Below are 25699 nucleotides of genomic sequence, written 5' to 3' on the forward strand. Positions count from 1 at the left end.
ATGTGAGGGGCTATCCCCTATAGGTGGCTCCCCTGCTCCCCTGCTCTATTAAATCAGTGTGTTAGGTCTTCAAGGCCAGAACTTCACCTTATTCATCTCTGTATTTCTAGCATGTGCTCTCTAGGGGGTCAATAAAAATCAGCTAAATGAATAAAAACATTTGGCTTGGGGGACGGGAATGATTGGGTGACAGGGGATGAGCCACGCTGTAAAAGAAGAAAACATATTATAAAGATAATGTGACTTAAGAAATAAAAAGAAGGAAATATACTTATTATTCTAAATATTTAAAGATTATAGATCTACAACTCACTATGGTTTATACAGTATTTATCAAAATGTGTCCTACGGAATACTAGTTTTATAGGATATTAATTGGACTTACTCCATAAATTAAATAGATTTCCAGGCAAATAACATTAAACTAATTTGGGGAAATTAGTAAAACAACATTAACCAACTTCTTCACCAGCAAATTTTATCAGTATATTTAACGTTCTACTATCATTTTGAATTTTTCAAAACAGAGATAGAGCATGCATCTCCCAAACTTATTTGCAACAGAAAACTTTTCTGGGGGTCCTCCTGAGAAATCAGCGTTCCACAGAACAGACTTCAGGTAATGTCTATATACAGAATCTTCAAAGCAGCTCTACATGGAAGACAGTTATCAAAATATCATGAGATAAGTAACTGATAACAAAATAACAACTGGTAACAGAAATAAAGAGAAAATTGTCTAAAGCATCCGTATTGCATACATAGAAATTCATATTTCCAGTGGAGGAGAGTAAAGGAAGAGGAGTAAAGAGACTATCCTATAAAAAAAGGGTTAAAGATTGTAGTATTCATGCATTTAAGTTCACTTGATTCAGTAAATAACAACTCTGGTATATCTGACTAAATGGTACCCCAAAATTGTAGTGTACCTTCAAAAGTACCTCACAGAATCATGATATAACCAAATTATTTGGTAGATACTATAATTTTTCTCATTAACACAACTCATGAAATAAGTAGGGTTCATAGAAGAGACAGTAAAATTGAGTAACAGAATTCAAACAACTGGCATAAAATTATTTTAGAGCAAGAAACAGAATTTGTCTCTTATATGTTCTAAATGAATAAAGTCTAAAAAAAAGAACATATCACAAGAGAAGTCTCACAGCCATTATCTACTCTTTTTTGAACAGAAGAATATAAGGAAATACAATTAGGTTCAAACAAAATGAGAAAAGTGAGGAACATTAAATACCTGGGGTCAGAGACTCCTCCAAAGCACTGCTACTTACTGATGGGGCATTACATTTGGATTTGCTGGTATGGTGGCAATAATATCGAGTTCTAACTAGTTCTGTGACCTCATCCTAATTAGTAGCTTAACTTCTCTACAACTTTCTCTCTATATAAAATAAAAGGGTTGACTTAAGTAATCTTGAAGTTTTCATCCATTTCTAAAATTCTAATAAAAGGGAAGCAAATTTACAAACATGCTGAAATGTTACTTAAGCTTTTGCCATAAATCTTGAGTTTAGAAACATAGAGATAATGCCAAATAAAAATTTGTAAGTCCTTAAACTTACTATAGAGTTTTAGTAATCAAAGCAGTGGCATAAGGAGAGACAAACAGACTGATGAACAGAAGAGTCCAGAACCTGACTCTGGTACATATAGGAATTTGGTATTATGAAAAAGAGGGCATTTTCATGGGGAAAGGATTAACCAGTCACAATTTGTGCTGAGATAACATACTACCCATATTGTAAAAAATAAACATATATCTCCACTCCATGCCAAAGACAAAAATAAATTCTAGCTGAACTGAACACCTACATGTAAACAACAAACCAGAACTGTTTTAGAAGAAAATATAGAATATGTTTCAGACTTTGGGTAAGAAAGATTTTGTAACAAACAAGACAATTTACAACAAGGAGAAGGAAAAGGGATTAAAAACTGTACTAAAATTAAAACTTCTATGCAACAAAAGACACCACTGACAAAGTTTTTTTGAAAAGGAACATATATAACAGATAAAAGATTAGTATCTGAATTACAGAAACAACTCCTATTCTACAAATCATTAAGAAAAAAACAAACAGCTCAATTAACAAAGGGACAAAAGATATTAACGGTGGTTAACAGATGAGAAAATATGAATAGCTAAAAGCCAAAAAGGTATTCAACTTCAGGAAATGTAATGTAACCAGGAAAACACAAGTTAAAACAACAATGAAAAATTATTTCATACCCATTAGATTGGCAAAAAAACCTGTCAATATATAACAAGGATGTGGGGAGATGAAAATTTTCACGAACTGCTGGTGGGAGGGTAAACTGATGTAAAATTCTGGAAGACAATTTGAAAGTTCTGATGCTGTATATACTCTATAACTCAGCAATTCCACTTCTTAGTACTTATGAATGAACCCTAGAGAAAACGGCACATGTTAATTTGGAGATATGTATAGTGATGTTCATTGTAGCCTTGCTTGCAATAGAAAAAAAAGAAAAAATAATCTAAATATATATTAACAGGGAAATGAGTAAATTTTCATATTCATACAATGAAACACCATAGAGCAGCTAAAATTCAAAAACTAAATCTACACTTAGCTACACGGATAAGCTTTGAAAATATATCATTGAGTGGAAAAAGCAAGTTACACAATGATATATCGTAAGATGTCTGTTTCGTAAAATTTTTTTAAACACAAAGACAATACATTACATTGCCAAGTACACTTCCACCACACACGTAATTTTTCCTTCCATTATAAAAGAATTAAATTAGAACATTCTGTAACACCATATACAAAAATAAACTCAAAATGGTTTAAAGACCTAAATGTAAGACTGGAAACCATAAAACTGCTAGAGGAACACAGAGGCAGAACACTCTTTGACATAAATCGCAGCAATATTTTTTTTTCTGATCTGTCTCCTAAAGCAAAGGAAATAAAAGCAAAAAATAAACATTGGGACCTAATTAAACTTAAAAGCTTTTGCATAGCAAAGGAAACCACTGACAAAACAAAAAGACAACCTACTGAAAGGGAGAAAATATTTGCAAATGATATGACCAATAAGGGGTTAACATCCAACATATATAAATAGCTCATACAGCTCAACATCAAACAAACAACCCCACTAAAAAATGGGCAGAAGAAATGAACAGACATTTTTCCAAAGAGGAAGATGCTCAGCATCACTAATCATCAGGGAAATGCAAATCAAAACCACAATGAGATATCACCTCACACCTGTCAGAATGGCTATCATCAAAAAGAACACAAAAAACAAGTGTTGGTGAGGATGTGGAGAAAAGGGAACCCTTGTACACTGTTCATAGGAATGTAAATTGGTGTAACCACTATGGAAAATGGTATGGACGTGTCTCAAAAAACTAAAAACAGAACTACCATATGACCCAGCAATGCCACTCCTGGGTATATATCTGAAAACAAAAACAAAAACACTAATCCAAAAAGATACATGTACCCCAAGAGAAAAACATATACTGTATGATATCACTTATATGTGAAATCTAAAAAATACAACAAACTAGTGAATATAAGAAAAAAGAAACAGACTCACAGATATAGAGAACAAACTAGTGGTCACCAGTGGGGAGAGGGAAGGGGGAGGGGCAATATAGGGATAGAGGATTAAGAGGTACAAGTTATTATGTATAAAATAAGCTAGAAAGGGACTTCCCTGGTGGTGGAGTGGTTAAGAATCCACCTGCCAATGCAGGGGACACGGGTTCGAGCCCTGGTCCAGGAAGATCCCACATGCCACGGAGCAACTAAGCCCGTGCGCCACAACTACTTAGCCTGCACTCTAGAGCCTGCAAGCCACACTGCTGAGCCCACGTGCCACAACTATTGAAGCCCGCATGCCTAGAGCCCATGCTCTGCTACAAGAGAAGCCACCACAATAAGAAGCCCGCACACCGCAACGAAGAGTAGCCCCTGCTCGCTGCAACTAGAGAAAGCCCGTGTGCAGCAACGAAGACCCAGTGCAGCCCAAAAAAAAAAAAAAAAAAAAGCTAGAAGGATATATTGTACAACATGGGGAATATAGCCAATATTTTGTAATAGTTATAAATGGAGTTTAACCTTTAAAAATTGTGAATCATTATATTGTACACCTGTAACTTATATAACATTGTATATCAACTATACTTCAATAAAAATATTAGATTTTATAATTAAATAAATGAAGCAAGCAAGCAAATGAAGCAAAATGTTAACGATTTATCCATTCCAAGAGGTAGGCAAAAGGGTTTTATTATATTATTCTTATTTTTCTTTTTGTTTGAAATATTTAAAGTTTTTAAATGACACAATGACACAAAATTTTAATACCTTACCTCTATATATGTATATATTCACATAAAATATGTGGATAAGGAAAACAAGAGTAGGAAAAAAAAGAATGAAGCCAGCAGTGAGATTGGTCTATAAAATTTGTCATAAATTGTGTGTGTATATATATATATATATATATGTGTGTGTGTATATATATATATATATATATACACACACATATATATGTACATGTCATAAATTGTGTATGTACATATATATACACACACACATATACATATAGTGAGTCGGCTCACAAATATTTAAATAAGGGCAAAATGAATATAGATTTTTTTTTAAAAACAGTAAATTGTTTAATCTATTAAAGTATGCCAGAAATACTGGAGATTTAGACATTCAAAGCATATTATAGTAAATCTGGTAACATCAAAGACAGAGGAACTGGAGAAAATATTAAAGAGTAAATCTGATTTAAGTGGTTCATTCATTTATTCTTGAAAGATAGAAGCAAAATAACACACAAAAAAGAAAAAGAATTCTTTTCTGAGAATAGTATGTATGACGGTGTTTCAGAAAGTAGGTGTTTTAAGGCTGAAAAGAACATAATTCAAATCAATTTTGTTACAGACACCTTAAAAATAAAATCTAAAGATTCAACATTTAAAAGCCTTTATGATTCATCTGGGCAACACATAAACACCAAGGTACACATATAATAAACAATTGGTTGATAAACTATTTTCCAACAAGCCAAAGTAAGAAAAACCAAGTATTTCAAGGCAAACCTACTCATGTTACTAAATGGTAGATAATTAGGAAAATTTCCTTTAAAAACAAAATTGAAGTCAGTCAAAATATAGGGAGATATTTAAGGTTCAGATGGCTTCAGTGTTTCACAGTATAAAAGAGTGAAACTATTGGAGAGAAACCACAGGTGGATTTTTGCAAGCCTGTATGACTAGGCAAAATAGCAAAGAAATGGCAATGTGAACAAATAACAGGGTGTTTTAATTGAAGTAAAATATTCCTAATTGTAGGAAGTCTCCCCAAAAAATTTGCACATACAACACTCAGCCAACTGCACATGTTAACAATAGATAACAGTAGAGCAGCACTAAAATGGAGCTGTTAGTCCAGTCTCCTGATGTGTTTCAGATAAAGCTCTCCCTGGTCCCATCTTTGGGCTGATTTCGAGCCTCTCGCCCAAGGAACAGTTTTGAAGAACAAAACTTATATAGTTGTGAATATTCAGTATATTATTTGTTTTTTTAAAGTTTCTGTCACCTTTTAATATTACTGATCAAAGTAATTAATAATTTCAGATCCAGGAGAAACTTTCTTAATAAACATATAAATGAATCTAGGCACAGATCTTATACCTTTCACCAAAAAGACCCTAACTCAAAACGGATCATAAACCTGTAACATAAAACACAAAACTATAAAACTTCTAGAAGATAACACAGAAGAAAATCTAGGTGACCTGGAGTTTGGCAATGACTTTTAGGATACCAAAAGCACAACCCATGAAAGAAAAACTGACAAGTTTGCCTCTATTAAAATTTAAAACTTTTGCTTTGCAAAAGACACTGGCAAGAGAATGAAAAGACAAGCCACAGACTAGCAGAAAGTATTTGCAAAAAACATATCTGATACAGAACTTGTGTCCAAGATATACAAAGAACTCCTACAACTCAACAATAAAAAAAAGAACCACTCAGTTTTACCGACCTGGAGAAGTTCTTCTAAATTCCATAATATCTATTTACTTTATTTGCTGCTGGAAAAATAAGGTAGACATTATAAAATTAAGAGCTCTGAATTAAACAGTATAAAACTGCATCACATTAAATAAAATTTTATGTGATTGGTAATTATATTTTCTTGAAATATACATTCTTTACATTTTTTATATCATATAGATATGTTACAGATGAAATATGGTGTTTTAAAAAATTTCTATAACAAAGCTGGACATGGAGTCCTTGCTCAGAAATATAGTAATCTCTCATTTTTCTGTTTTATGAAAAAAAAAATCATAATTGCCATATTTTTACTTATGGCAACTTTCCCCAATTAAGAAGCTTAAAATGCAAAATATTATTAAAGCTAAGTTGTAAATTTGGGAAAAATGAAATATAACTCAAGGATCTCATTATAAAATCTTAGAGAATGCCAACAATAGTAGCATTATACAAAATAACACTTTTCAGTTCAACCACAAAGCACTTTATAAATATTTCATTAATATCAATCAAATTGAAGGACAAGTATTATTTTACATAAAGATGACCATTTTGATGATACTGTTTCTTTCATTTTTATTTTTTATTACATCTTTATTGGAGTATAATTGCTTTACATTGTTGTGTTAGTTTCTGCTGTATAACAAAGTGAATCAGCTTTATGTATACTTATATCCCCATATCCTTTCCCTCTTGCATCTCCCTCCCACCCTCCCTATCCCACCCCTCTAGGTGGTCACAAAGCACCCACCTGATCTCCCTGTGCTATGCGGCTGCTTCTCACTAGCTACTTATTTTACATTTGGTAGTGTATATATGTCCATGCCACTCTCTCACTTCATCCCAGCTTACCCTTCCCCCTCCCCATGTCCTCAAGTCCATTCTCTACGTGTGCATCTTTATTCCTGTCCTGCCCCCTAGGTACTTCAGAACCATTTTGTTTTTTAGATTCCATATATATGTATTAACATACAGTATTTGTTTTTCTCTTTCTGACTTACTTCACTTTGTACGACAGATTCTATCTAGGTTCATCCACCTCACTACAAATAACTCAATTTCGTTTCTTTTTATGGCTGAGTAATATTCCATTGTATATATGTGCCACATCTTCTTTATCCATTCATCTGTCGATGGACACTTAGGTTGCTTCCATGTCCTGGCTATTGTAAATAGAGCTGCAATGAACATTGTGGTACATGACTCTTTTTGAATTATGGTTTTCTCAGGGTATATGCCCAGTAGTGGGATTGCTGGGTCATATGGTAGTTCTATTTTCAGGTTTTAAAGGAACCGCCATACTGTTCTCCATAGTGGCTGTATCAATTTACATTCCCACCAACAGTGTAGGAGGGTTCCCTTTTCTCCATACCCTCTCCAGCATTTATTGTTTCTAGATTTTTTGATGATGGCCATTCTGACTGGTGTGAGGTGATACCTCATTATAGTTTTGATTTGCATTTCTCTAATGATTAGTGGTGTTGAGCATCCTTTCATGTGTTTGTTGGCAAACTGTATATCTTCTTTGGAAAAATGTCTATTTAGGTCTTCTGCCCATTTTTGGATTGGGTTGTTTGTTTTTTTGATATTGAGCTGCATGAGCTGCTTGTATATTTTGGAGATTAATCCTTTGTCAGTTGCTTCATTTGCAAATATTTTCTCCCATTCTGAGGGTTGTCTTTTCATCTTGTTTATGGTTTCCTTTGCTGTGCAAAAGCTTTTAAGTTTTATTAGCTCCCATTTGTTTATTTTTGTTTTTATTTCCATTTCTCTAGGAGGTGGGTCAAAAAGGATCTTGCTGTGATTTATGATACTGTTTCTTGAGTGCCAATTGCTAATCTAAAACTTTACATTATCTCATTAAATCTTCACAACAGCCCTGGGAAGGCAGGTACTATCCTCCCTTTACAGGTAAGAAAACTAAGGCTATTTCATCTCTCACATTCAAAGTTAGTGAGGTTAAACAACTGGCCAAATTCACACGGCCAGTAAGAAGTAAAGTTGGGATTCAAACCCAAGATACTGTGACTCCAAGATCCATGCTCTTCTCACTATTTGAATCTATAGCTACATATCACAAAGTACAGTTAGGGTTTCATGTACAGAAGGTGTTCATAAGCAGTACTGGTCATTGTTCACCTGAATGACTCATAAGTCCCTCAAACAAGATGATTAACATGTGCAAACCTGGACTCAGTATCTTTCCATCCAAGACTGGTCTTCCTAATATATTCCCTACTCTGATTAATGGAAGGAGTTACTCTTTACCATCTGGATAGTAGTCCCCCAGGCATTTCCTTTTTTTATCTCCATGATCCAAACAGTCACTAAATCCCATTGAGTCTACCTGCTAAACATCACCCTTCTCTCATCATCACTTACACAGTCCTTCAGCTACTACCCTATCTCTATCCCTCCCTGTTCAGCCAAACTTCTTCAAAGAACAGTCTATATTCCATGCAGATTGTATGCTTAAGGGCAGTTCCTAACGGCAGCTTCTTAATTATGCTGCTGTATAATTAGTGCCAATCATAGAGCTTGTCCACATTAGGTTTTCAATAAATACTGGACAAATGAATGCAAATATCAGGCTTTCATTCCTCCATTCCCCTGTAAGTGCACTGGAAAAGGTCATTTTCTGATAGGAAAATGGCACTGCCTTCTTTAATAAATAAAACTCAGATCCTCTGAGGTTGACAACGGAAGAAGAATCTCTACATGCAGAAGAGGAACTTATGAGTTAAATCTACAAGCTCCAGTTCTTGTCCTTAATATTCACTTTCCCCTTGGAGATCTCATTATCGCTGTCCCTCCTCACTGGCCTCACTGGGAGAAGGGTGCTGCTCCCCTTATAATGCTAGAGCCTTGTTAGATCTATGATTATGACTCTTTCCCTTATATATCTTGATACAGCAAAGATAAAGTTATAATATTTAAATAAGAATTTACCAAAGCCAGAAGATAATAAAAGAGAAGAAAGCACAGACACCAAAAAAGTAACCAGGCAGTGAATCTTAAAAGTTAGGATTTTCTCTCTGAGGCTTTTAGGCCCTGTTCTATCATAGTTCCTGATCTACCCTCAACTGGTGAGCACTATTTTAGCACCCACCACCCAAGAATCCATGCTTACCATATCCCCTCCTTAAAGACTAAACCTAGGAAAGAGAACCCAGAAGGATCCAGAGTTACCTATCCCCACTTACTTAAATCCTTTTATCCAAGTTGTCATTTCCTGATCTGGAACCTACATTTTTGGTAGAGGTGAACAAGAGAAATGCCAGCCCTTTAGGAGAGACTCTCCTATCTTCAAGGAGCAGCATGGTTTTACCCTAGGCCAACCCAAGTCAATCAATCTTTATCTCAATACAGCATAGTAATTCAATATTAATATGGGAATACACGCCAGACGCATATATTATAGGGTAACAGAGACTACTTACTGTCAAACCATTCAGTAACTTTAGCCTTCTAGACATGTTGGTAGCATTCTGCATATTGACTAGTCATTTCTTCTTGAAATTTTCAACCCTGGTTGCCCATTTCCTGGTTATTCCCTTCCTTCTCTGGTCAGTTTCAGACTACCGTGGCTCTTATTCTGCATCCTCACCATAGCCAACTGTATTTGCTCCCATGGTTATAGTATAACACTAAAATAATGGTTAAGAGTAAGCTTTGGATCAACTCTAGCATTTTTTTTTTTTTTTTTTAGCTATGTAAGGGCCAAATAATATAAGTGCAAAGCATTTAACAGACTGCCTGAACCGCAGTAAGCACACAAACATGGTAAGTTAAAAGCAAAATAAAACAAAATACTCTAATAGGCTGATAGTTATAATACATCTCTAGCTCAGACCTCATTGTTGAGCTTAACATCAATGTACACCCCTATGATATGTGGGGCCTACAAAAACTTAGAAATAATATTAACACCAGAGACTAGGCTACAATATAAATGTTTTAACATATTTAAAGACAGAATGTTTTCATCAAAAAGAAGAGCTGTCAGGAATAGAAAAAATAACTCAGAGGGGCAAAAACTGGAGGCAATTTAAGCTCTACTGTAGAGGTTCTCAGAGCTTAATGCTATTAAGTGACCACAACATACATTTAATTTCTTTTGTTGTGATTCCAAGCTCCTAAGCAACCTGGTGATTTCTCATATAATCTTCCTACACAGAAAACCCCTTAGTCAGAGAATCAGTATGCTATCAACTTGACAAATATCTCAAAGTATATCAATAAACTGGCATCCTGATAAATTCATCAGTCAAGTGTGTGTGTGTGTGTGTGTGTGTGTGTGTGTCTCACAAACTCTGGTGCACGTAGCAAGATTGTGTTTGTAAGTGCACAAGACTTAGCAGCCCTGTTTTTCTTACAGTTAATTCATCAATGAATTTCATAGTGAAGCCCTCTTGTTGGAGACCAGCCAGTCAGCTTTTTCCTTGACTAGAGCACTATTCATTTAAAGCATAAATGAATGTAGAGGATAGTCGCGTATATTTACGTAGAGTATAAAGTAGAGGATATCCTCTACTTTATACTCTACGTAAATATACGCAACTATCTTATAACAGGATGAGACATGCAGGAACATGGTAAAGATATCAGCAAATCCAATTTCATGAGGGTGAGCACTACAACTCACTAGCAATAAAAGTTTTGCTGTCTTTTTTTTTTTTTAATTGTTTATTTATTTATTTAGGCTGTGCCGAGTCTTAGTTGAGGCACACAGGATCTTCGTTGTGGCATGCGGGAGCTTTAGTTGTGGCATGCGGGATCTTTAGTTGCAGCATGGGGGAATCTTTTAGTTGCGGCATGAGGACTCTTAGTTGCGGCATGCATGTGGGATCTAGTTCTCTGACAAGGGATCAAACCCGGGCCACCTGCATTGGGAGTGCAGTCTTACCCACTGGACCACCAGGGAAGTCCCAGTTTTGTTCTCTTTTAAGACTAATTTTCTAAAATGTTTTCATTATAAAATACCCTCCTCCATCCATTATCTTGTGTTTTTGTAAACAACAGGTAAATATGCAACACCTTTGAAAATTGACATTACATTTTTCTTCCATTCATTCTTTCATCAAATATTTATTAAGTTCATTCTAACTGTCAGACACTGTACTCGGAGCTGGAGATGATGTGCAAAAATTGGCACAGCTGCTGCTCTGGCCTGCTTAAGCTTTAGAAGCAGATACACTTAAGTCAAATTATCACACCGACAATCGTAAAACTACATTTGTAACTTATTAGCAAGTAAAGTATACAGCACAATAAGAGTATGCAATAGGGGCATTTAATCAGATCAGGTAAACTTCTCTCAGAAAGTGATATTTCAGCTAAGATCTACAGGAACAGGAGTCAAAGACTAGGCTAGAACAGTCTGGATAAAGAAAACAGTACCATACTCACTGTCTCTAGCTCTTCTATTCTCTCAAATAAAACACCCTTCTGGCTTTTCTACCCTTTACCGCACTGAAACTGCTCTCAGGATTCTTAATGAGCTCCACGTTACTGTATGCAGTGATCAGCTATCCTCATCTCACTTGACCTAGAGTGGCATTTAACATAACTTAGCAATCCTTCCTCCTCAACCACTTTCACTTGGCTTCTAGGACGCCACACTCTAGGTTTTTCTCTCGGTTCGCTGGCGAATCCTGCATAGTTGCAGATAAATCCAAATCGACCCAAACTCCATGGAGTGCCTCTTTTTGTGATACCAGCTATTCTCAGTGTTTATCTACTATCAAAACACTACTGTGAAACTTAAACTTTTATCTATAGGCAGATCTTTACCCTCATCTCTGGACTCATTTATCGAACTGCCTGCTCCACACCTCTACTGTAATGTCTTAGAGGCATCTCAAACGTAACACGGCCAAACTAAACTCCTGATTTACCCTGCTACCCCAACACACAAATCTGGAGACTTTCTCATGACACTGAATGCTAATTCCCTCCTGGTTGCTCAAGCTAAAAACTTGTAATCATCTTTGACTCTTTTACTCTCACACCTCATATCCAATCTGTCAGCAAACCTGTTGGCTATACTTTCGTAATATACCCAGACTCTGGCCTCTTCACACTGCCTCCACTGCTATCACCCTGGCCCACTACCACTACCATCTTTCACCTGGACTATTACCTTACCTTCCTATTTAGTGTCTCTGCTTCTACGCTTGCTTCTCCATGGTCCATGATCAACGCAATTTAAAAGAAGCAATCAATTTAAAAAGTCAGATCATGCAACCCATCTGCTCAAAACCTTCCAATGGCTTCCTATCTCAATCAAAAAAGTCAAAGTTCTTTCAATCACCTACATGACCTCCATCCTCTGTGACCTCATGTTATTCTCCTCTCCTGCCACACTGCTATTTGTCAAATGTTTAATTTGACAAATTAACAGGCCTTTGCACTGGCTGTTCTCTTCACAGAAACGTTCTTCCTCCAGGCATCTGCATGACTTACTCCTCCTCCTACTTCAGATCCCCTCAAATGTCCCCTTCTTGATTAGGTCTTCTCTGACCACCTTATTTAAAAGTGAACCTTGCCCCCCAAAACCTGGCACTCTCCATCCCCCTTCTGAGTTGGTTCTTATTTTTCTCCACTGCATTTGTCTTCATTTACTATACATGTCACATATTTATTGTCTATCTCTCCTTAGTAGAATGTAAGATTATGAGAGTAGGGACTTTTGTACATTGTGCTCAGTAGTATAACCTCAATGTCCTGTTATATAGTAGGCACTCAACAGATATTTGTTGAGTGAACAAATGGATAAAAAGGAATATGAGAACCAGTGACTGAAGAAAGATCTGTATGGCTGAAGCACAGATAGGTGGAGACTGGTACACTAAGTGAGGCTGGAAAGGTGGAAAGGGACCAAATGACATTAGGCTTTAAAAAGAAATTTTGCCTTTAAGATTAAGGCAGGACATCACTAAATGGTTTTAAGAGAAATCTGAATTTTGAAACAGTTATTCTGGCTACTGTGTGGAGAACTAATGGAGAAAGGCCAGAGTGAATAATCACTATTGCAATGGTCTTGGCAAGAGATTATGGCAGTTTAGAAAAGACTGTGCTTATGTAGATGCACGGAAAAGGATGGATTTGAGGGATATTTGGGAGATAAAATTGATAAGGCTTAATAATAATTTGGATACAGAGGTATGAAGGACATTAAGAAAGACACGGGTTCGAGCCCTGGTCCGCGAAGATCCCACATGCCGCAGAGCAACTAAGCCCGTGCACCACAACTACTGAAGCCCGCGCGCCTAGAGCCCGTGCTCCGCAACAAGAGAAGCCACTGCAATGAGAAGTCCCCGCACCTCGACAAAGAGTAGCCCCTGCTCGCTGCAACTAGAGAAAGCACACGCGCAGCGACGAAGACCCAACGCAGCCAAAAATAATAAATGTATTTAAAAAAAAATAATAATGCTTAGGTTTCAAATTTTCATCATAAGTGAATGGTAGTGCCCTAAAGTGAAGTAGGGAACACTGGAAAACAATCAGATTCACAGGTGATAACCATGCATTTGGTTTTAGGCATGTTGAGTTTGAGGTACTTTTCAGATATCCAAGAAATATCAAGGAGATGTATATAAGAAAGCTGAAAGGTGAAGCTGGATGGAGCTATACATTTAAGAGTCATAGGTGGTGGCAAAACCATGGCTATGAAGGAGATCATATTCAATTACACAGCAAAAAGGAGACTCGGACTCAAGAAACTACCCTACCCTTTGTGGGCTGAACAAAGGAGGATGAGCCCCTCAAAAAGAAAAAAAAAGGAATGGCTTTTTTGGTTTTTGAAATCATACTCATAAGAAGTTCTCATTTTTTAAAAATTCTGATTTAAACCAGTAACATTAGAATGTCAAAGGCTTTCCAAATTAAACCAATTCATCGGAAGTATAAATCTGTTCAAGGATAGATGACTTTCAGAAACTATCTGGAAAATTCACAGTACCTTTCTCTTTGCTGCTTCAAAGTATATCAATACACAAAAAGCGATCCCTCTCAAAATATGTATGATTTTGGCTTATTGCAGTTTCCTGAAATTATCTTCTCTCTCTCACTCAGGGCCTCACCATATGCTGTTCTTTTGGCCCTCTTTCCCTGAGATGAACCCAAGACTGGGTTAAGTGATCTTCTTTCTAGCCATCCCAATGATATAGTACTGTATGTTTAATGTGTGTACTGTGTAGTATGTTTAACCATTAGTTTAACTAGATAACAGTCTTTTCCACTGTTGTATACTTAGTACCTAACAAGGCTAAGTTTTAAGAAACACATCTATTCTGCAACGTGAAGGATTAAAATCTAATTTGGTTTTCAGTCCATTGACAACACTTCAAACGTCGACTTTCCTCAAGAGGAATGACTTTTTAAAATCAAACAGTAATTTGTAAACAAATGATTTAATCTTTAAAAAATACTAAATTTTGGAGATTTTTATATGTCTTTTTTCATATGGTATCCTTAAAGCCTGCAAAAATTCATATTTAGGAATACCGGGGATTCTTTCTCCTTTAGTCTCATACAAAATGGATTTGACAACTCTCTTTGAAAGCCTGGCTTGGGGTGACATTTGACTGAGCAAATAAACCACACCCCTGTGCAATGGCAAACAAAGGTGCAATTGCACAGGGGTACCTAATCCATCCCGCGCGAGCCCACTTGAGAGAGCGGAAGCAGAGGCAGCAGCGCGGAGCACCCGTTTCCACAGCATGCTCCTTGCCTGGCCTTATGCTGCACCCTCCGACCCTCACGATAGCAACCATTCCCAAATTCTCGCCTCAACGCGCCCTCGGGATTGGGCACCCGGACTAGTCCTTCCCACGTAGATTACTAACAAAAGTCCCTGGACTAAGCATACAGCCCTAGATGGCTTGGTTTCTAAAATCCCAGAGGAAATGAAGGAAGGAAAAATCCTGTCAAAGGAAAAGTGGAAACCAAGCCCACAGTGCTCACCAAACCGACGCTCTCAGTCAATCTCCGTCAACGCTAACCGTTGGCTCGCAGGCCGCCACAGGCAACGCCGCAGTGGCTCACGGGGGCTGTAGTTTCTGTCGCAAACAGAACGCGCCGGGGGCACCAAAACTATACTTCCCAGAAGTCAATGCGAGTACGCTCTGCCTTCTTAAACCTGGGTTTGGCGTAATAAAGAGACCATTTCTATTTTTAGGCTGACCTTAAATTTAGATTCAAGAACTTCCAGGTGTACGTCTGTGCTACACTCTCTGCCGTGCTTGTGTACTTCAGCTGTCCCTTATTTTCCTTTCCCCTTGTTCAGGCCAAAGGATCCAAACCTCAGAGCACAGAAAACGCCCCCCGGCGCAGATTAACTGCCTTTTAAGGCGCATGCGCGCTGCCCGCCGTCACGCAAGCGTAACGGCCGGTAGCGGTTGGCGGCCGCGCGCGGACTTGGGGTCTGGAGGTAGCCTGTGGGAGGGCGGGGTTTTTTCCAATGGCTTTGCCTCCGCGGGTCGCGTCTGCTTGGGCGGGGAACAGGGCGCAGGGGCGGGGGCGGCTCCTCGTTTGTGCCGGGCGGAGAAAGGGGAGGGGCTGGGGATGAGGACCCCATCTTCCCTCCCCGCTCCCGCCCTCTGGGCCGAGCCCCACCGATGGGGCTGGGCGAAGGGGCGGGTTCTGCGTCGCGGGCCCAGCCGCTCCACCAGCTTCGCGGCCCAGCCCCGCGCTCGGGGATTGCGGGGCCGCCCTGTGCCTGTCTGGCCTGGCGGGCGGTGGGCGAGGACGCAAGGATTGGAAAAGAAGCGGCGTCTGCCCGGGGAGTCCGGAACCGGCAGGCCGGAGACGCTTTCCCCCAACGCCGCCACCGAGACAGCGGCTGCACGAGGCTGCCGCCCCCCCGGGAGCGCCAGGGTCTCTGGCCGCCCGGGCCAGCAAGCCAGGGCTCTGCAAGCCTTCCCAGCCAGCGCCCGGCCGTGAGGGAGGAGCTGCGGAAGGCGGGGACTGGTGCCGGAGGAGGGGCGGGGTGGGAACGCTCCAGAGAACACCGTGGCTGCACAGACAAAAAACACCGAATGGCTGGTGAGCGTTGAGCTGTTACCAGCCTTTTTGGGCAGAGTACGGGTTTGACAGCTCCACAACGTGAGGATATCCGCTGACCCCGAGAGACGGAGGAGAACACTTTCCCGACACTGCCTGTCCAGCAAAGCCAGCGCTGTAAGGTTTCAACTTTCCAACTTTTTTTTCCAGTCTCTGACCAGAAGACTGCCCCTCCGGGCAGCAGGAGAGGGCGAGCTCTATCTGGTAGATCGAAGACACTTCTGGCTCCAAATGTCACCCAGACGTATGTTTTCATGACGATTCGAGTTCTGTGATTTTATTCTTACATTTCTCGTTTTTAAAAATGCAAAGTGCTTTGGGGGACATGCTGAAAGGTAACTGAAGACAGCAAAGAAAAAACTCCAATTGTCATGGCTGAAGGAGAGAATGAAGTGAGATGGGATGGACTGTGCAGTAGAGATTCAACTACTAGAGAGACAGCACTGGAAAACATTAGGCAGATCATTGTGAGAAAAACCGAGTGTCTTCGTTTGGTGAAAGAGACACCTTATCGTCCAGCAGACGGCCTTTCAAATGCTGTTTCTTTGGATGGGTTGAATAAGCTTCTTGCTCATCTGCTTATGCTTTCTAAGAGGTGTCCCTTTAAAGATGTAAGAGAGAAAAGTGAGTTTATTCTGAAGAGCGTCCAGGTAAGAAATAGCATTTTAAGTACAACTGTTTATCTAGTAACGTGAAGTTTTACTTGCAGATATTCACTTTGTATTTGCTTCAAATAGGTTGTTCTAATTTGAACCACTCAACATCTTAAATTTAGACTGTTTTGTAAAACATTGAATTTGGGGTTAAAATTGGACAAGGTGAACTAAAGTAAAAGTAATTTTCAATTACAACTAAACAAGTATTGTCTTTCTAGAGAGTTTTAGCAGAAATGCATCATTCCTCCATTGGGAGATTGGGATTGACATATATACACTAATATGTATAAAATAGATAACTAATAAAAACCTGCTGTATAAAAAAAAATTTAAAAAGAAATGCATTCCTCCTGGGCAAAATATATGAAAATTACAGTTAATTACAAATAAATACTTACTTTTTCTTATATTCATTTTTATGTGTTGTTGGGAAGTGTAGCCAGTATGCTTTTCACATTGCTACAGTGTTCTCTGCGGAAAGTTTCACGTTTAAAACCCTCTAAATTGATAAAGATATTAAATGTTTCCTGGTCAGCTTGTTTGAGATAACTGGTGAAACAATTTCCTCTTGTTCTTAAAAACAAAGCAAAAAAACCGAGAATCTGTTCCCTAAATGCAACCTTTTTTTTCTGAAAGAATTATATAAAATAATAAAAGCCCATGTTATAAAGGAGCTGACATCTGCAGATTGAAAAATTGGATCCAGGTTGAGTGAATGGTAGACTGTTATGGTCAGTTACTTAACTAGCTTTCTCTGTGTTTGCCTAAGTTGTTTGATTCTTTTCTTTTTTACATGCATACCTATTTAAGTTGTGAGTGCAAAGGATAAAGGATGTTATAGTTTTCCTCCTGTTTGTACATATTCAATTTATCTTGTTTTATTAGAAGATTTATTAGAAGGTTTTTTTTAAGGGAAAGATGTTTAGATATTAAGAATTGTCAGAAATGGTCTTTAAGCTTATCAGTCTAAATTACTCAATCCACATGTGTTCAAAGTCATAGTATGAGAAGTTTTTTAAATTTATAATTTACTTGGGTATATATGTAAGCTAAGATGAACAGTTTTTCTATTCTGGTTTGAATTCAGTTTAAAGCAACAGAAAAATAATAATGTGTATAAAATGAAGACTCTAAGATCTCGGGATATTTCTTCTCACAAACACTGTGGAAACAATAGTTACAATTTATATTTATCCAGAGTTACTAGAGAGGAATTATTCTAGTACTTGAAGTTTACCTCTTTAAGCATCAAAAGTTATTTCTCTATCTCTTAGTGTAGTGACTACAACAACCGTTTTTTTCATAATGGGGTCATCATTATGCACATCAAGTACATACTGTTGTACAGCTGAGTGTGGAATGTATATATAGGACTGTATGATCCATTTTGTTTGAATTTGTGTGTTCAATTTTTATAGTCTTTCTGTTCCTTCCCTTACTGTTGGTATACTTCACTTCAGTCTCTTCCTGAATCTTTTATTTTGCTACTTTTTTTTATATTAGAATGGGAAACCAGATAACCAATTTTGTTAAGAGTTAGATTGAAAACAGAAGTAATTAGGCTCTGGGGAGTACAGGGTCAAAGGACTAACATAATGGTAAGTAAAGTGGTACTGGTGTCAGACCTGGGCTCAGGTTCTCCTCCTTTATTAATATACTGCATACCCTTGAACGAGTTAACTTACTTGACCTCTCTTAAGCTTGGATTTCCACATCTATAAAATGGGAATAATAATACAGAGGTGTATTACTATAATAAATCATATAAATTATTATAAATGAGATGTAAAGTGCCCCATATGTAATGGATGCTGCTCTCCCCTTTCATAAAAGAAATACATGGACTATGTGATATGTATTTCAAGACTCATTCATCCTGCACAAGGATTCAAGAATCTCTACAGTGAAGGTTTCCCATCAATTTATGCCTTCTTTCTCATCTCTGCATCTATTGCACATTATTCCAGCTACAATTCTAACAGGCACTTTACTTATATTGGGCTATAATCACATGTTTATGTGTCTGTCTCCCCCAGGAGGGCTGCAAGTTCTCAAGAGTATTGACTGGGACCTGGAAGCTACTAAATAAATACTGTTTCTTAGTCTGAATAGATGAAGTTACTAGATTAGGGAGTTTTCATCCCTACATCATTCATTCATGCCTTCATTCAACAACTGTTACTTGAACCCCTGCTGAATGCCATTCTAAGAACTGAGAATCAGTGGTAACAATTTTGACATTCTACTGAAGGGAGACAGACCATAAACAAATAAACAATATAATTTTAGATAGTAAAGGAAGACTTCCCTGAAGAGATGGCATTTAAGCAGAAATGAATAGATATTATCCAGGCAAAAATGAGATTTGTGAGGGGGACATTCCATATATAGGGAATAGTGTGTGTGAAGGCCTCATGGTAAGAGAGAGCAGGTGAATTTAGGAGTGGAAAGTAAGGCAGTGTGGTTGGAGCATACAGTTTGAGGAGAATGTGAAAGTTTAAGTACATGCTCTGGAGTCAGACCTGAACTCTACAGCCTTAGGTAAATTACGTAATCTCTCCTTGACTCAGTTTTCTCACCTGCAGAATGAGGATGATGCTAATAGTTCCTGCCTCACAATGAGAATAAAATGAAATAATGCTTACAAAGCATAGCACAGTGCCTAGCACATAAGAAACACCCATAAAGTTAGGAATTCTGTTTCTAGGCAGGATCCAGAGAACAGAGGATCTTGTGGGCCATGTTAGGAGTTGTAGACTTTATCCTAGGAACAATGGGAAGCCACTGAGGGGTGTTGAGCAAGATGGTGACACGATACATGGTGTATTAGAAGCATCACTTTGGAAGCAATTTGAAGAATGGATTTCAGGGGTCGAGAGTGAATGTGCAACAGTTAGGAGGTTGTTCACTAGTCCAAAGCAAAAATGGTGGAGTAAGATGTAGTGGGCAAAGTGGAAAAACGTGAATAGATTTGGGAGATAGCTAGGAGTTAGAAACCATGGGGTATATATTTAATTGGATATGGGAGATGAGGAAAATAAAATCAAGGATGGCTCTAAAGTTTCTAGCTTGAACTCCTTGGTGAATAATTAAGTCATTTCAGGAGACAAAAGAGTGGTAGAGGGTCACTTTAGGGGAATGATGAGTTCTGTTTTAGGCATGTTGAGATTAAGTTGCCTATGATAAATCTGATTAGAAATAGCTCTTAAAAGGATTTCTGCCCCTACCACCACTGTTCTACTCCTGACATTGTTATCTCTCACTTTTCTCAACCACCTTTATATCCATCCTCCACATAATTGCAGAGCTATTTATCTAAAATAAAAAGCTGACCATGTTTCTCTCCTCCCTAAAATCCTTTAGGATAGAATCTAAACTTAAGTATGTTACTTAATGTCCAGCATCATCTGGCGTCCACTTAACGCTGCAGCCTCACTTCTCACACTCGAGCACCAGCCTCACAAGGGAAACAAAATAATGTAGTGCTCCGTAATGCCTTCTGTTATTCACTAGTAAGCAGCAAAAGCTGAACTGCATTTGCAATTCTTGCAGCTGTTCCTGAAGGGGCCCTTAATTGCTATAGGTCAGCTCAGAGGAGTATGGTCAGGGAGAGATGGTAGGGTGGTGGTAGGATGGATTCAACTCAGAATGGCTAAACATGTAAAAAATTGGCACATTGAGAGATAGCATTCTCTGTTTGTATTCCTGTTCTCAATTTATTGATTTCAAGTCAGCATACTTAACTCTGTTCAACACATTTTTGAGAACTATTCTGTGCCAGGCACTATAGTCAGGACTGGAAGATCAATTAGATTTGTTCCCTGTTTTTTGTTGTTTTTTTTTTTTTTTAATTTTCGTTGTGTTTTTTTTTTTTTTTAATTAATTAATTATTTATTTATTTTTGGCTGTGTTGGGTCTTCGTTTCTGTGCGAGGGCTTTGTCCAGTTGCGGCAAGCGGGGGCCACTCTTCATCGCGGTGCGCGGGCCTCTCACTATCGCGGCCTCTCTTGTTGCGGAGCACAGGCTCCAGACGCGCAGGCTCAGTAGCTGTGGCTCACGGGCCCAGCTGCTCTGCGGCATGTGGGATCTTCCCAGACCAGGGCTCGAACCCGTGTCCCCTGCATTGGCAGGCAGACTCTCAACCACTGCGCCACCAGGGAAGCCCTGTTCCCTGTTTTAGAGGAAAGTCTTCTGTTCTCATAGGAGGTTTTAGTTGTGCTGTTTGTTTGTTTGTTTGTTTACACCCATAATACCTTTTGGATATGCTTGATTCCCTAAGCAAATGAATGGAGTGGCCCAATATACTATTATAGTCCACTGGTGACTGTTGTCTTTATGATACATGTAATTAAGGGGGAAAATGTAAGTATGTGTATATTCATCGAAACATTATGAGGAGTATCCAAAATAGCCAAGTACGTTTCTAAGAGTAGTCATTTGATCCTTTTCATTTCTATACCATGACAAAGGAAAACAAATTTTCTTATATGCCTGTCAGCAGTTAACACTATCTGAAAGTAACTTGGCTTAAGGTAGAAAACTTAGACCAAGTAAGGAAGTACTTATCTTAAGTGGGATGGAGGAGACTTTTCATTTAGTGAAGTGATTGTTACCCCTCAGGGAGAAATGAAACTTTAGTTGTTGGGTATGGTGTACATTTATAGTTGTAGAGTTGCAGTTGGAGTATCTAGTTGGTATCCATTGGGTAATATATAGTTTGTAGGTTTAACAATAAGAGGTTAGTAAACCTCCTATTGTTCGCATAATGAGTCTGGAGGTTAGGCCATTTCAAGCCTGAAAGATTGATTCATTAGCTGAACTACGTTACCTTTTTGCCTTTTATCTTTTTGTTCTCCAGGCACCATGTGCAGTCATTGACCATTTGCAGCTAAGAGGAAAAGCGTTTTTTCCCATGCCTCTATCAGGGAAGAAAAGCTTTCCCCAGAAACCCTCCAGCAGACTTCTTCTCAGTTTCTGTTGACCAGTGTCACATGCCCTTTACTAAGCCAGTAACTGGCAAGGAAATTGGGCATTTCTATTTTTCGTTTGGATTAATCCACATTCAGCCCCTAAGAGCCAGGAGAGCCCCCATCATGTGAACAAAGATTTCTGTTGGTGAGGAAGAAGAGGGACAGAAGACAGGTTTAGTCAGAGGCTGCCAATAAAACTCATATCTAACTAGATAATATATTGCTTTAGTCTAGTTATAATTTAGATTCTATTAGGTTGGAAATGTAACTAATTTATAATGATGCTATAAAATATAACAGATTTGGAACATTCTAGAAGCAGATTTGGCCTTTTAAGATGATTGTTTTGTTTTTATTTCTATTTTACTGCCATGTCTAGTCAAAGACAAAAATTTAAGATAGTCCATCTCAAACATTCACTGCTGACTCTTAGCAAATATGAAAGTCCTCTTTCAGTGTTTACACTGAGCTTCTCTCTTCCATATCCACTGTTTTTTGGCCTTCCTTATTTTATTGATACACTGAGAACTCAGTCCCTTTCCCTCAGAAAGCCTCCTGGCTTGCTTCTCTCCTCAGTGCTTCCTCTTATTCCTATCTTTGACCACTTTCTTTCTTTGCTTTTGAGCTCAGAGGAGAATACTATTTACCCTCAGGTTGTCAGGGCTTCTTTGGAAGAAGAATGTAGAGAAATTGAAGGCAAATCTTTAACTTTTTTTTTTTTTCTAAATGGTTTGAAAACAAAGTAGAGAGCCTATGTTCTTTTTACTCACTGGCTTACAGGATGAATCATATCTACACTATCTACCCTCAGTGTCCTCTTCCTTTGTTCCGACTTTTAAGAAAGATTGAAACTAACACGGATACTCTTTTTTTTTAAGTTTTCAGATTTCAAATGTTTTATTCCTGTTACAGTGCCCCAAATGGTCTCTAGCATGGAAACAAACAAATAAAAAACCAGAATGATCAATTTTTAAAATATTTTTCTAGTATTATTTTTGTTTATAAATGGGATGTAGTGTTTTGTAGGGAAATGGGATGTTAAACACTTGCCTATTAGATTTCAATTTAAGGTCATGGGTTGTTTATGTCAGGAGGACTCCCTGAAACAATAGTTTAGCTTAATTAGAATTATTTTCTTGTTTTTAATACTGTGTGCCCTTAAAGTGCTACACAGATCATTCTTGGAGTAAAAGAATTTGAAAATAGATGTGCTGTTCTCTTTGTTTTAGGGTTATATTTATTTTCCTTTTGTAAGCCATTAAAAATTTGCAGGATATCTTTTAACCAATTGAGTAGATAATAAACAGCCAACTTAAGGATTTGTTGAAACTTTGATGTGACAGAAGGTAGCTGTAGAATCTTCGGTTTGATGAAGGATTATTAATCACTTAGAACTTTGAAACAACGGGGCCCTATTTGGTGTTATGTCTTAATCATAAATAATTTCATATCTAAAAACAGACAGTGTTTATGAGTAGCAAATTAGCATGTACTGGAGGAACCAGAGGCATGGGGAAATTTTAGAATTTGTGGAAGGACAGGGGAGATGCTGGTGGAGGGAAGGTAGTACTTAAATTGCATAAAAGGATGAAAGTTATGCTGGATGTATATCAGCACCAAGCAAGCCTCGCCACCAATTATAATCTCTTCTTTGTCACAGTTTCTCAAATCAGTCTATTTTTTTCACACCGTGATAAAATATTTACTTTTTAATTGAAGTCAATAGAAAATAGGATTTACTTTGACCCAGCTTTTGTAGATCACACTTATTACATTAAGAGAGAAAGACCTTAATTGACCTTGATGATATGACCTACTACTTCAGTTACGCTGGCACAGTAAACTCAGGGGCATCTGAGGGTTCTTCAGAATATTTGATGATGGTATTACTAGGGGCAGTGGGCAGACTGGAAGTTTAAGTCACACTATGGGAACATTATTGTATGCTTTGCTTTTTTTCCTGTTGGTTACTACACCAAGTTAAACTAATGTCAGTAAAGATACATTTACCATGACATTTGTGTATAGAAAAAAAGTCTTTCAAAAGATGCTTGTTTTTTACAAAATTGAGTTATTTGTAGTGAGGTGGATGGACCTAGAGTCTGTCATACAGAATGAAGTAAGTCAGAAAGAGAAAAACAAATACCGTATGCTAAACACATATATGGAATTTTAAAAAAAATGGTTCTGAAGAACCTAGGGGCTGGACAGGAATAAAGACGCAGACATAGAGAATGGACTTGAGGACACAGGGAGGGGGAAGGGTAAGCTGGACGAAGTGAGAGAGTGGCATGGACATATATACACTACCAAATGTAAAACATAGCTAGTGGGAAGCAGCCGCATAGCACAGGGAGATCAGCTCAGTGCTTAGTGACCACCTAGAGGGGTGGGATAGGAAGGGTGGGAGGGAGATGCAAGAGGGAGGAGATATGGGGATATATGTATACATATAGCTGATTCACTTTGTTATACAGCAGAAACTAACACAACACTGTAAAGATATTATACTCCAATAAAGATGTTAAAAAAATGTTTTATTGCTCAAAAAAAAAAAGATGCTTGTTTTTTAAAAGAATGCTTTTTCACTGGAAATACTTAGGGAGTTTTTGTAGGATAGCTGTTAGGACCATTTATTGGATTTTCGCAATAGGCATTTTTATTGTTGAAAGCCTGTATACTGCTAGTAGACTGTCATCATTTGTGACATGTTTCAGTTTACATGAAAAAGACTCGTGAAATTTGGCAACACAAGAATTATGTCTTCTCATGTTCTTATCTCTTTTCTATAATTCCTTATAGAAAAATCTAATAAGATTGCAATGAAATATGGAATTACCTTAGAAAAATGAGATACTTTTAGTTTTATGCCTTCTTTAAATCTTACTCTATTTTTAATTTTAAAAGGGAAAGGTCTTCATAAATTTCTAAAATATTACTTATATTATAAAGTTACCTTCAAACAACTTCCTAAGCTTTTAAACCATACTAAAGGAAAATAAAATTTATGATATGAGTTTTGTTAGTTATATTACCCAAATCAACTTTCATATATACATATTCATTAAATGAATAGTATTAATGTTTTAACTTAAAAATTGTTTAAATTGACAAGATTTTATATATATATAATATATACATATATATTTTATATATATATATAAAATATACACATACATACATATACATATGCTTTCTTAAATAGCTAGGATAATTTGTCAATTCTATGTAAAGTCTAATTAGAATCTTAGTTTACCCCACTAAAAATGGGCATTTGCTGTTTTGACACTTCACTGTTTGACAAGCATTGCACAGTCGTCTTTAAACTTGACATGATTTCATTTTCTAGCAAGTTGGCAGGTGTTAGCTGTCTATAATTATAACTGAGTAATTTTTCAAATGCTATTCATAGCCTAAACACAGTAAGAAATTCTTCCGATCATGTGATAAAGGCCAAGCCTTGCAAAATAGTGGTAGAGTGATATGATCAGTGGTACTGAAGGACATATTTAGAGAAGCCTTTCAAAAGTAAAAAGTGATTTAAATGATAGGGAGACGGGTTTTCTCACAAAATAAGATCTCTCAAAGTCACTGATAGTGATTACACCTCACCAAATTAAGGTGTGTCTATTTTTTCATCTAACAAGTCATGTATACATTGGCAGTCTTAAATTATAAAATATTAATCTATATTCAGTTTTCTTGATGACAGAGATTCTGAGCATAAGAAATAATTGAAATTTTATTGAGGCAGTATAGATTTTACCACTGGACGCAGTGAATATTTCTTCTCATTTCATTCATGAGGTATTTACTGTGTACCTACTATATGCCAAGCGCTGTGCTTATCTATCTTTTGACATATCAAAGGAAAGGCTGTAAGCTTCTCTTAATTTTAATCATTATTCTACTTTTAAAACAAAAGAAGCTTT

At 37.5% G+C, this 25699-nt stretch overlaps 2 protein-coding genes across 6 annotated transcripts in view; one reads left to right on the plus strand and one right to left on the minus strand.

The window, feature by feature from the left end:
• CEP57L1 (centrosomal protein 57 like 1) overlaps positions 1-15416 on the minus strand; it is a 53740-nt gene extending 38324 nt beyond the window's left edge. Inside the window, exon 1 of one of the 4 annotated variants that reach the window (XR_005022212.1) lies at positions 15044-15237. The gene's annotated coding sequence lies outside the window, so the exon portion shown is untranslated. Of the gene's footprint in view, positions 1-15043; positions 15239-15263 lie in introns of those variants that run through there. The other 3 variants (XM_036872051.1, XM_036872050.1, XM_036872053.1) reach the window with 3 other exon arrangements.
• Positions 15417-16133: 717 nt separating this feature from the next.
• Positions 16134-25699, plus strand: part of SESN1 (sestrin 1) — a 110022-nt gene continuing 100456 nt past the window's right edge. The window contains exon 1 of one of the 2 annotated variants that reach the window (XM_036871314.1): positions 16134-16791. In XM_036871314.1, the coding sequence (XP_036727209.1) occupies positions 16513-16791 (279 nt within the window). In that variant the 5' untranslated portion in view covers positions 16134-16512. The remainder of the gene's footprint in view (positions 16792-25699) is intronic. The other variant, XM_036871315.1, reaches the window with a different exon arrangement.

This window comes from Balaenoptera musculus, chromosome 12, assembly GCF_009873245.2.
Source record: "Balaenoptera musculus isolate JJ_BM4_2016_0621 chromosome 12, mBalMus1.pri.v3, whole genome shotgun sequence".
Taxonomy (NCBI): domain Eukaryota; kingdom Metazoa; phylum Chordata; class Mammalia; order Artiodactyla; family Balaenopteridae; genus Balaenoptera; species Balaenoptera musculus.